We start from the raw sequence: 13414 nt of genomic DNA, 5'->3' as shown, positions 1-13414 counted from the left end.
CCTCGACTCTGCTTTAGTGTCAGGTACGAAATGTGTTCTTGCTATGTTTACATTTTATTATTACTAAATATGGTGTGTGTATGTTAAAGTGTAAAATGTTCTGTTTCTCTATTCAGAGGTGAAGAAGATTCAAGTTGTGGATAATTTGATGTATGTTCTAAACAATGAGGTAAGAGAAAACTGCTGTTGATGCACACGATGATGGACCATTTTTCTAACCTTAAAAGTGTGCATAATAATTTGTGAACTTCTCAGACTTGAACAATAAGTTCAGCTCTTCTCGGGGTATTGGGAGCATGATCACATGGAAGAAAATTCTAAAAGTTAAATGCAATTTTTTTGCACACTTTTATGAGTCCAACAGCCTTTTAATTACCAATCGGAGCAGACCTAGATTAAAGTGGACTCAAACCTGGTCTCAGTCCACATTTCATTCACACTGGTATTTTTTAGGAAGCCAAACAATTTGAATATTATAATTGTATTTATTATTATTATTTTCATAAGATAGAAATATTGTTTTAATCCCATCTAATCTGATCTCAAGGTCCCCCCTACGTGAAAGATCCTTGTTTTCATAATTGATCGTTGCTGCCACACAAGTTCTTATCCCTGGTAGTGTCACAATACCAAAACTACGGCTTCAGTACGATGCCTGAATAAAATATCTCAATACTTATTCTGAACCGATACCACGACAAAAAATACTAAACAACAGCAAAAGAAATTGAACAATAGATGACCCACACATTATAGTTAGGGTTAACTTAGTTCATTAATTTATCTATCGATTTAAAAAAAAAACTGAAATCTCTCGCTTGACCAGCGTGTGCCTGACCTGCTTTTTACGCACCCCCCCCCCCCCTTTAAACTATATGCAGGAGAAGGAGATATACAACCGCTGGCAAAAATGGAGTCGCCACACTTAGATGATGTTCTACTTCATAACAAATAAACGAATCACAGATATGACAAAACTATTTTTGTTTAATAATTCAGCACTCTGGTTAAGTGAAACACACCTCAAACAAATGAGATTAAACTCTTTTAATTAATGGAAAATTGTTTTCTATGTCAGTTAGAGAACGCCATGTAGTTTTATAATCTTTGTTGGGGTCAAGTTTCCTCAATTAACCAAGTCCAAATGCTCGTTAAGCACTCTCTTAACTGCTGACTAGCTTTTTTTTTGTTGTTGAGCCGTGTTTGTTTCAGAAATGCAAATTACAAGCTGATTCCATAAGTTCTTCCTCTACTTGATATGGAAAACAACTTTCCTTTAATTTGATTAGTTTGAGGTATGTTTCGCAGAACCAGTGTGTGATTCCATTGTTGTTGCCAGCGGTTGTAGATGGATGCGTTACTTGCTCGCCTCAGTGCTGTACTCTGGATTTTGATCATTTGGGTTTTGTTTCCAAATCACCAGCTCGGAGCTGCGTATGCATCTCTCTCTCACAAATGTAATGCAAAGGTTCAACAGGAGTAAATTTTTGCTGAATCGAGCAGAAATTACATATAAATCCTCTGCTTGCGGCGTCAAGTCACGCTTGTCAGGAAAATGAGAGAATACACAGTTTGAGCAGTTCATACATCATCAAAAGCGGTTTACTTCTTTGAGTATGACTGCATTCACATCAGAAAGGAACTGGACCAGAGTTGGCAAGAACTGAGCCGCAGACTCGGTGTGGTTCATGGGAGTGCTCTCAAGTTCAGAAAACAGCGTTCACATTATCCAAACAAACGGTGTAGTAAATGACCACTAATGTGAACATCATCTTCTTTCCAGGGCATGCTCAGCTTGCTGGACTTTCACTCATTTGTCATGCTTTGTTGCTGGCCGGATCAACACGTTGAAGATTTCCTGCTGATATCAGACGGGAACTCCTCAACTATTACACAGCAAGTGTCTCATTTTGACATACAAAGACAGGGTGCTTATTTTTCGTTATTAATTCACACATTGATGGATTCATTTATTTTGTGTTAAACAGGCAAGATGAAAACAGCATGAAAATCATGTCCTTGGTAGTTGAAGAAAACAAGGTATGTAATGAGCTATATTTGTGTGTGTGTGATATATATATATATTAGTTCCAGTTGTGTCTAACAAATGAATATGCTGGAGTTTCATTTCATTTTCTTTTCTTGATTCTTTTTTTGAAACCCTTCCAAACAATGTGTGGTGATGTAGCTGCTGTTTGATTTTATTTATTTATTTTTTGACTTTTCTGCAATTTTCCAGCTTGGAGAGTCTTTGGCCACTCAAAGTATGAAACGGGAAGTCACTGCTGGATAATGTCATGTTCGTAGTCACCCTGTTGTGCTAAAAATTGTAAATATGAATGGGAATATACTTTAGAGATGTTTTACTCCGAATAATTTCTAGGGGTACCAATAATTGTGGCCATATATATATATATATATATATATGCCCCCCCCCCCACACACACTTTTTTTTTACTTCAATTAAAGGTTACATGTTTTAAAAAGCGTTTTGAATGAAAGATCAAATGGATAAACTATGCAGACTTATTTTGCCAGCCTTTGATCATATTTATCAAGAGTATGAATGTGTCATATTCAAGCCTCTGGCACAAGAATAGATGTCAACTAAAAGGACAGAAAGCAACGCAGGGCTCGACGCCAAGGATGTTTCTGCTGGTCCGGTCGGGCCAGTGCTGCAGATTTATACTTGCACTGCCACAAAAACATAAAATAAAATAGTTGCTGTTATCATTGTTTTTGACCCATGGCATCTTTTATTATAATAAATAAGCTTATATGACATCAACATTTTAGATATCAATTTAATCTTAAAATTCTCGATTCTAATTTCACACCACGGCAAAAACTAATAATGCTTGAACTTTATATTTGTTAGTAAAGACGAGCGAACAGTCCGTAAATAAGAGCCAATTATAATCAGTAGCACAACTGAATATATAGAGCAAAGACACACATGAAATGATGCTTCAGGAGAGACAGCAGCAGACGGCTTTCTGTGGTTACTGCTGTAAACAAAGCAGCGCTGCGCTAATAAACACTGCTGTAATCTTCATTATACAGAGCCCAGATGCAGAGAAACACCATCTAATCTGTTCTGAAGACCGTCAGTTCCCCTCAGAAACCCTGATTCAGTGTTTAGGATTCTCTCCCAGCATCTCGCTCACCGTGAGCAGTGATCTTGCTCTGTCTGTACAGTGTTTTCTCCTCTCTGCGCTCGTCTTCAGTGTCTCTGCTCTCTGTGAACGCCGTTTACACACTTCATAGTATTTCCACACAAACGTCATTACATTCTGTTCACACAGAGCTCAGCGCGATACTGAATGGAGCTGTCTTTCACGTCTTGCTTGAATGCTTTAAAATCGCTTGAATTTTTAAACAAGCAAAGCTTAAAAACACGTGATAAATGCTGGTGAGCAGCGGTCACTGATCTCTTTCACGCTGGACCCGAGCCATCGCTCAGTCCTTATCCTCGAGTCCTGCAGGGGATGTGTGTGAGCCGTTTAAATGCAGTGTTTGTATTGGTGGCAAATTAAAGTATGTGGTCACTACTGAAATAAATGATGTAGAGTAAATCCATGTTTTTGGAAACTAGACTACAACTTCCACCGTTTCTAACATTTTATTTTATGGCATAATGCACAGATGTTTAATGTGTAATCTAAAATATGGGGAAGTACTGTACAGTAAAGAGCAAGCACACTTGAAATATTTCAGTGTAACATGACAAATAGCTGGATTTTTATGTCTTTGTTTTATGGGTATATCAATTTTAGCGGTAACTTATTTCATATTTTTGACACCATCTACAAATGAAAAGTAAATGATGCAAAGTCTCCCTCTAGTGGTGGTTAGTTTCACATGTTTACTGCCGTGGCTTTCCCGGACCCTTCATGTGCTGTTATTAGGCTTTGACTGCCTGCTGTATATCTATATATTGTTCAGATGCAATCAAAATTATTCAGCCCCTTTGACCTGCAAGACCTTTCGCTGCCGAGAACAAAACTTTATGAAAACAGTTCAACAAAGGCATCAGTAAACTAATATAGAAAGTTTATTAATACACATTTGAGTAATTCTGAGAATGTAAAGTTGATGAAAAAAAATCTAATTGGCTCTAAACACTCGTGTACAGAAGTATTTGACCCCCAAAAGCCGAATCTTTTATTCTGAATATCCTCCAGTAAGTGCTCCGAAGCTTCTGTGGGTTTTCTGCTGCAAGACACTTTAATCTTTACCTTTAGCCATAGACTGTCTAATTTAAGAGTGTATTCCCTATAGTTTTTGTGAGCGCTCTTTTGACTTGGCCATATTTGCAACCAGCTAAAGCACAATCATGGGCTAAATTTATGTTTGTGTAACCGCTCAAGCAAGTTAAGTTTTGTGTTAGAGTTTCTAAAGGCTTACTTGTGTTTTAACAATTTTGTGTCCTACTGTACAAACAAGTGACTCATAAACAGCAACAGTGTATAGGGGTTAAATAATTGTGTATAATACCGGTGTATTACAAAAAAATAAGCCCTGTAATTAAAAAATATTAAGTTATATATTGACTATCACCTTTAGTATGCCACTAAACTGTTCCAATAATTTATTACAGTCTCTGTGGGGTTGAATGGTTTTGATTGCATTTGTGTAAACAGTGATGTCACAATCACTAAAAATACAGTTTTCTGGTTTTAATCTTCACATTTTGTCATCCGTGTTAAGGGTCGTGCTAGGAAGCTCGTGGTTCAGTCGCTGCCTTCGATGGAGGTTTTCTACTCGCTGGAAGTTTCTTCTGAGTCTTGGTTGATCCAGAAGGGAGTCAGTATGGTAAATAAAACAATGGATCATAACAGTATGGAGATATACATGGTATAATGCAGACATGTAATATTTGATTCTAATGCTCTGTTGTTTGTCGTGGCTTGTAGGGGTGGGTGATATACTGGTTAAAATGATGAATCGAGTGTAGCTTGTTACCGTAATGCAGCGTTTCTTTGCTCAGGCTTCAGTGTCCCTGCGAGGGGTGTGATGGCACACAGGTGACTATGTTTGCTATGTTTTCAGTAAAGCAGAAGAGAATTAAAAAAAAAACATTAATAACTTATTTTTCTTTGAACCGTGGTTTACTGAACACAGCTTGGATTACTTATGGTGCTGTTTAAATGCCTTTATTCGATCACAGATCTTTTGTAATTAATCTCACATGACGATAACATTTGTAATAAATATATTTTTGCATTTAATAAATGATGGTATATTCGCAGCAAGGTATATCAGTATAAATGACACTGACCCGTCCTGTATCTGAGTTTAATATTAGGTTCTGCATGTACAGTAGTTACACGTGTGCCGTTACACCCTTAGTTCCATAAGAGATCATATTTAGCAAAGTTGTGAATGTGAGTCTGAATTGTTTATCTGTGCACATCCTTCTGTTGAATTGTCTTGTTCTCATGAGCTGCACACACACACTCACTCACACACACAGGTTTGTTTTTGTGAAAAGTGGGGACTCTCCATAGGGGTAATGGTTTTTATACTGTACAGAGCGTATATTCTATTGCCCTACACCAACCCTACCCCTAAACCTACCCCTCACAGGAGACTTTCTGCTATTTCAGATTTTCAATACACTCCATTCTGTGTGATTTATAAGTGTTTTGAAAAGTGGGGACATGGGGTAATGTCCTGAAAAGTCACCTTCTCCTTGTGATACCTATGTTATACCTTTGTCATTATACACATTTATGTCCTCATTTGTCACAAAAACGCGTGCACACTCGCACGCACGCACGCACACACTCGCTCACACACGCACTGACATGCACACACTCACACATACACGCACTCGCACACACTCACACATACACGCACTCACACACGTGCGCACTCACACACGTACGCGCGCACACGCATGCAGGCAGGCACTCACACATACACGCACTCACACACAGGCACGCACGCACGCACGTACTCACGCATGCACTCACACGCACTCACACACTCACGCGCACACGCACGCATGCACTCACACATACACGCACTCTAACACGCACGCACTCGCGCACACATTTGAATGTGTATAGGCCTTCTTGCATTATTATGCTGTTATATTATGATTATATATTCAGTGGCATAAAATGGTCTTAAAATGACAATATTGTTTATCAATTATTTCTGGGGAAATATATCGCACAACAAAAAGTTATCGTGACAGGCCTAATTATGGGATCATTTTGCTATTTGTTGTAATGAAGTGCACCAATAAAAGGGTTTCATATTTTGCTGCGTAGTGGCAAGTCTGCAGTCTGTCTGTATCCTTTTCATTCACCGCCTGATTCCTGTTTGCCCCGCAGCATGATCTCGTCAGTCAGGTGTGTTTGTGCGCAGGCTTGTTGTTTAGTCTCTAGAGGCACTCCTTCGCGGCTGGTGCTGGAAAGCCTATGGGAGCCAGAAAAAAATGGTTAATTATAGATGTGGGTTTTTGTTAATAACCAGTATTTCCAAAAATTGGTTATTGATGCTGATTAACTTGTTGGAAGTAATATATTGGTCGACCTCTAAAAGAAACTGTGCTTGAATAGTTATTCTGCTTGATGAATTTCTGCTGGTATATTGTCCACCTCATATAGAGTTATGAGCCGCCCCGATGCCCTGCATAAACTCATAAATCCATCTCTCTTCCTCAGGACCCTTTCTATTTGCTGGAGGGAGTTTTGGCGAACACAAAGAGGTGGCTAACAGACACGATCATGACCATCTATAAATATTAAGACCAATGATTTGCTTTTATATTGTGGTGTTAATATGTTGCAGTATATTGTTCACATTTTTGGAGCCAAAAGCATGATAGCTCATTTGTATGTGTTCTAGCAGCCCTGAAGATCCCGTGTCTACTGTTGTGATCCGATGCTTCACAGAGGCGCTGCCAGAGAACAGGTGTGCTCATGAAACATACGTAATATTGATTATAATTCTGATTAAGTTTTGATTTTGATTTCATCAAGTTATTTGTTGGAGATGCAGCTGAAGGAATGCTCTGCTTGATTTGAATGCTCGTTTGGGTGGTTTTGCTTCATTATAATGATGATGTTCTGATCCTCTGGTCTTGTTCATTTAGTCGTCTCACTGTTCACACGCAAAACACACCTGGGACCATAATCGTATAGTCATTTCATTTTTTCGTAAAATGAATGTACTGTATTTGCTGTATATGTTACTAAATATTCTAATTAAAATATGAATATTTCTATATAAAATGTAAATAAGTGCATTAGTGATTGCATACAGGTTAGTGCCACCTGGTGGAAAGAAATAAGGAAAATAATCTGAAATACGATGGTTTAGCCACTAGATGCATGTATAGCCTGTTTATAAATACATACAGCACTCAACCTGAATGAGCTATTTATCGAGTGATAATTCTCGATCCGAGCTAGAGCCATCTGGTCATGAGCCTGTTAGTAGAGTATTTGCTTACCAGGGTCTTACATTTAGTTGTATCAAATTTAAGGTCTTAAAAAGTCTTAAATTGCACAAGAAAGTCTTAATTATGATTTCAAGAGGTCTTAAGTTTGGGGACAGAAAGACCAGAATGGCGATATGGCTGAATGTGATGAATAAACTTCAAAAGGCTATGATTTAATTGAATAAACACGAGCGCTGCAGGTTCAGAGTCGGTGCTGCTGCTCTGTGTTCAGCAGTTACCGGGAAACAGTGATATTTCTACCAAACGCTCCTCCTGCTGGCAGCGAATGAATGAGCATTCCCAATTAAACCGTAGAGTTCAGACCAATGCGAAAATCCACCCATGTTTTACCCTGCAAACACACAGAGCTGTAAATGTAAACTGGTGGATCGATAAGAAGACAATGCATTATAAAAATCTAAACATTCGGGTGTGCTATATGTATGGTCTGCGATAATATCGTAATTGTTGTTTTAACGATGTGCGATTTGATATTATCGAGTATATCGCAAAAAGCAAACAACACCTACAGAGTGCGCGCTTACATTAGGTGATGAAGTCTAGCAGGTTAGACTAGTGTGCATGCGCGTTTAGAGTGCCTTCTTTCACTGCATGAATCAGTCTATTAAAATGCATTTAGAATTATCACATAATTCAAGATATGGGGCAGAAAATGTATATATTTATATCGTTTCATATAGTTAATATCACACGAAGATTGCCGTTTTTTTCTCTCAAAGTCAGCATGATGTGATATTGATTTTATACAACAGTTCAATAAACAAGTAGTTAATATTAAGAGACTTACGTTTTAGACGCCATATTTCCTGTTTTTGCTCTCTTTCTCCAACAAAAATCATTCCAAACACAGCCACTGAGCTGTTCTGTGTCTCTGAGCAAAAGGACGGTGTTTCGTTCCTGAATGAATCAAGTGTTTAAATGATTCGGTTCAATCGCAATGACTCACTTAACAGTGACTTGCTGCCACCTGCTGGTGGTTTTAATTTCACATTTAAGGTACCTTTTCATTTTTTAAATAATCTCAAACATCAGTTTTCAATGTTTTATGTTTAAAATATCAAAACATTATTTATGCATTTGTAGCTGCAGGTTAAAGTATTTAATGTCCCTCTGAGCTGCATTAAACCGTGTGTAAACACATCTAGACGCCTCTTCAGACGCAGCTTCTGTGTGTCCTCTGCGCTGCAAAGATGCATTTAGTTGATACTGATTTCATTTGCTTGCTAACAGCCTAAATGCAAGAATTTGACTCAAAAGATGGTGCACACTTTTAGAAAAAATGGCTTAAAGATAAAAATGTCCATAAAGCTTATAGGAAAAGATAAATTTCTATCACTGCTGTGAACTGACCACACAGAATATGAAGAATATCAAAGAATTCAGGAGTCAGCTGTCAGCACAATTAGAGATAAGATATCAGCACAATAACACACTCAGCAAAATATTGTCTAATTATCGTTATCGATAAAACCCCAGAAATGTATCGAGGTATCATTTTTTTGTCAATATCGCACACCCCTAATTTGTTATTTAATTGATATAATAATTTATTGATAATTGTTTAAGTTAATAATAATGATCACTCATCCATTTTCTTAAAAATGGTTTAAAGGCTGAAATGTAAAGTTTATCATTTTATAAAACAGTAATTTTACAGTTTAATATGGTGCTATAGACATTGCCCTACCGCGCTTATATGGTATTAATTTTATTTGTGCAGGTCTTAAAAAGTCTTACATTTTTTAGCTTAAAAAACCTGCAGAAACCCTGCTTACGGCTGAATGACTGAGTTTATTTCTCTGTGTTAGTCGCACCAGTTTGTGTGTGTGATTGTTTTGTAGGGTTGATGAGTTTAACCCTTTTATTGCTGATCTTTTTTTCATGACCGTTTAACCTTTTCAAACATGTTTGTGATTTTTCTGTGTTCACAAAGCAGTACAGCAAAAGTTTCATGCCATTCTGATGAAGTAAAACATCCAAAATGCAAACCAGAGAGTTAAATACTTAAGTGAAATAAATACTTCAGAGCCCATTGTTACACTATTGCTCTTCTCCCTCCAGACTGAACAAACTCCTGTATAAGCACAAGTTTGAAGAAGCGGAGAAATTCGCCAAAGCCTTTGGACTTGATGTTGAAGTAAGACCCTGGTAAAGTTGGCATGCAAACATCTAGTTTCTAACAGAGTGTTGATGGTGAGCTGACGAGGTTAGTTTGTGTGTGTGGCAGCTGGTGTATAAGGTTAAGCTGAATGTTGTGCTGGAGAAGCTGATCTCCGCATCAGGCAGTGCTCAAACCCTGCAGTGGCCCGAGCTCATCGAAGAGGCCAAGACCAACCTGATGAAGATCATGGTAATCATCCGCTTCACAGCATATTAATAATAACAATCTGAGCCTGTAAACACAAGTAAGCGTTCATCTCTGTATGTATAGTAAATATACTTTCTATAATCATATTAAGAAATGATGGAGACTAAACATGTGCGCTGGGCGATACAGAACAGGAGCGTGAAGCGTCACCATTGTTCAGAAAGTAATTTCTGTGTCTGTGCAAATAAATTAGTTCACTTTATTTTGTTAAATATGATCTGCAAAGTGTACAAGCTTAGGAAACAATTTTAGCTATAGTGAGATAGTGCTTAGAAATGTAATAGCTGGTAAAAGGGGGAAAATGTATGAATGAAGCATAAGCTAAACGTTGAGTAAGCGGTGTAAAATAATAATACAGTGACCCGAACACCACGAAGGTGTCGATCTCGCCTCATTTAGAAGACCATTACTGTAATGACCAAATTATTGAAACGGTTGAGGTTTGGTGAACAACACGCAATTTAATCAGATTGCACTTTGTTTGTCAGGTTCAAACCGTTGTTGCTCCTTTGAGCTCTCATATTCAGATCTCTCTTCATTACGTTCCAAATAAAATGATGATCAGTGCAGTCGTTTACTGTTAATTATGATGGCTTATGATTAATTTAATACAAATGTCCCTTCCCTTTGGTCAAGAGTGACAAACAAAATACTGATAAAAGTCCTTGAGTCTGGTGTTCATAAAAGACTGGAAGCCTATGGACTAAAGTCAAATAAGATGGCTATATAACTAACCTCTGTTTTGTCCTAAATGGTCTTTCATTCTTTTATATATATATGTATATAAAGATCCACGTTTTCATGGTAAAGCAGCAGCTCTGCAGAATAGAGTGTGTAAGCAACACTCCTCTCTCTGGGGCTGTAATCACAGCTGAACTCTACACTGTGTGATGGGGGTGTGTGTGGGTGTGTGTGTATTTGTGTGTTTTTGTGTTTGTGGGTGTGTGTGGGTGGGTGGGTGGGTGTGTGTGTTTTTGTGTGTGTGTGTTTTTGTGTTTGTGGGTGTGGGTGGGTGGGTGTGTGTGTATTTGTGTGTTTTTGTGGGTGTGGGTGTGGGTGTGTGTGTGTGTGTGTTTAACATGCAGTCTCCCGTGTGTCCCGCAGGACGAGCAGTTTGTGGTGCAGTACTGTCTGACTGCTTCTTGGCCTTCTCTGAGCATCGCTGAAGACATGCTGAGTTACACCTCGAACCGCTTCCCCTGCTGCCAGATCCAGACAGCCCTGGCCAAGCTCGCCACCTTCGCTAGCGTCTGTGGACCTGACCGCTTTGAGTACGTTCAGCAGACCAGTCTGTTTCTCAGTTATTACGGTCTAGGACATGGATTTGCTCCACCTCACCTCTTCACACTTTACTCGCATTAATCACTTCATGTCATTAACAGGGGCATAGCATGGATTGAGTTCTTGAACAGTGTGGATTATCTCCGAGACATCCTTGCTCTTCTGAAAGAGGGCAATCTTAGTGGAGCACAGTACTTGTGGCTTCGACACGAGGTAAAGGAGTCGGCTCTCTCTGTGAGCTTCAAAGCGCTGTAGAAAGAGTCGTCTGTATGACAGCAGCTTTATATATAGACTGAAATGAAACGGTTCGAAGCCATTCCATGATTTAATGGCTTGAAACAATACAAAAATGTCTTAATTCTAGCTCGTTATAATGTTCAGTATGTCGTGGGAGTGGGAGTGGATGTGTCCGTAAAGTATCACCAAATTATTAAATGAAAGTTTCAAACCTTTCATTGTGACATTAATGTGACCAAAATGTGTTAGAACTAGGCCTAGCCTATATCACTCATAATCTTCCTATTAACAATAAAGCCACCTTATATCATTTCATTTATTATTATTATTGTTATTATGGCATAATGCACAGCTCTTTAACTGTAGTCTAAACATTCAAAGTTAATGCTGGCTGGTACTGTACAGTATAAAGCACTGCCGTCACTGTAATATTTCACTGTAACTGGTCTAATAGCTGGAACATTACACATTTAGGTTAAATGATAAATAATTTGAGATGAAATGTTATAATGCTTTATTTATTTCTCTGAACTGTATGTTCTCCAGGGAGAGTTTTGCAGGGAGTTTGATGAGAGCTGCCTGCATGCTCTGCTGGGCTCCATCTCTTCTGACGTCTCCTCTCAGGACCTGCGGCTGTGGTTTAAGGGGGTTCTGGTCCCGTTTGTGTGGAGAGCGCTGCCCAGCGGACGGGTATGACTTCAAACACCGTGCTTTAGGACTGTGACACTTTGATTAAACACCAGTTATTGGGAAAAATAGTGCATCAGTCAATTAAAAAAAAAAACAGCAACTAGTTAATCACTATTTGTTTCTGTAAGTAATCATGATTAATCGCATATTATTATAATATATTTATTGTCACAATTTCACATTGCATCCAAATGAATAAAGATGGTATGTTTTAATGTTTAATGGCATCGTTTTAATGAAGAATTGATACTAATAATGCTAATGATGTCTCTATTAAATGCATTTTTCTCTCAGTTTTAGCCATTAATCATAACCATTCAACATTACAGTATAACTGAAAGCCATTCTTTTTAACATGTAATAGGCTTTAAAAAATATAGCAATTTATATAAATTTAACAAGTTAAGTAATAATAAGTTAATTAATAATGATAAGTTAATTTTGACAGGCCTAGAAAAAATTATTAGTTTGTAAGGTGGATAAGAAAGTGGTTTTGTGCTATAAATAAGCTAATGAAATGCAAACAAATCATTTCAAAAGCAAATAGTTCTTATGTTCTTACTGTAATGTTAAATTCTGTTGTAATTTCTCTTTTTTTTTTCTTTTTTTTTAAATAAAGTTTTTCGTTTATGCCCCGCATGGAAGGATGTAGCACTGCTTTTAAAAGAAACTAGTCAATAGTGCTACATATTAACACTTTTACATTTTAAATATATGCAGAAAATCCTCGCCAGGTGGTTGGAGCAACGTGTGAGGAATCTGGAGTTAACAGAAAAGGTAGTGAACTCTTATGAGCAGTTTTTCAAAAAAGTGTTTTTAAATGCAAGGTTAATACTTTTCAGAATTAATTTTTCTTATTTTCTAAACACAGGCTAGAAAATAAGCCAGCCATTTGTGACACTTTCTGTGTCTACAGTGAGGTTTGCCTTTGTGACAGACATCGCTCAGTCATTGTGTGGCCAAATCTCACTTTAGAAAGTGTATGAATGTCCTGATGCATCCTAGACATGATCAGGTGACCATACTCATGTAATACAGTCGTTCTGAACCAACAACGTAGAGCTTTAAAGGGGTCATGAACTGAGAAACCAAAATTCCCTTGATCTTTTGACATGTAAGAGGTCACTGTACTATAAAATCATCCTGTAAGTTTCAGAACTCAACACTTTCTCGTTAGTCTAAAAACAGCTTTTATTGAAGCCAATCTGCCAAAACGGCAAGTTGAGGAATGTGCCACTTTATGACATCATAGTGTTTAAACCCCGCCTCCGCAGAAGATCAGTGCCTGCTTCTACATCACTGCCACTTTAGCCCCGCCCACCGATTCTACATCACTGCCTGTTTAGCCCCGCCCACCGAAT

The 13414-nt window shown here is 38.0% G+C and overlaps 1 protein-coding gene across 1 annotated transcript in view; it reads left to right on the top strand.

The window, feature by feature from the left end:
• kntc1 (kinetochore associated 1) overlaps positions 1 to 13414 on the top strand; it is an 80054-nt gene that overhangs the window by 13398 nt on the left and 53242 nt on the right. Inside the window, 9 exon segments of the mRNA XM_016254415.1 lie at positions 4711 to 4815; positions 6678 to 6721; positions 6862 to 6927; positions 9539 to 9614; positions 9705 to 9827; positions 10950 to 11116; positions 11228 to 11339; positions 11910 to 12053; positions 12774 to 12830. Of these exon segments, the coding sequence (XP_016109901.1) occupies positions 4711 to 4815; positions 6678 to 6721; positions 6862 to 6927; positions 9539 to 9614; positions 9705 to 9827; positions 10950 to 11116; positions 11228 to 11339; positions 11910 to 12053; positions 12774 to 12830 (894 nt within the window).

Source organism: Sinocyclocheilus grahami, unplaced genomic scaffold (assembly GCF_001515645.1).
Source record: "Sinocyclocheilus grahami isolate Dianchi unplaced genomic scaffold, SAMN03320097.WGS_v1.1 scaffold1245.1, whole genome shotgun sequence".
In the NCBI taxonomy this organism is placed as follows: Eukaryota; Metazoa; Chordata; class Actinopteri; order Cypriniformes; family Cyprinidae; genus Sinocyclocheilus; species Sinocyclocheilus grahami.
Note: the sequence above shows the minus strand (reverse complement) of the source record. Positions and strands in the feature narration are given on the sequence as shown.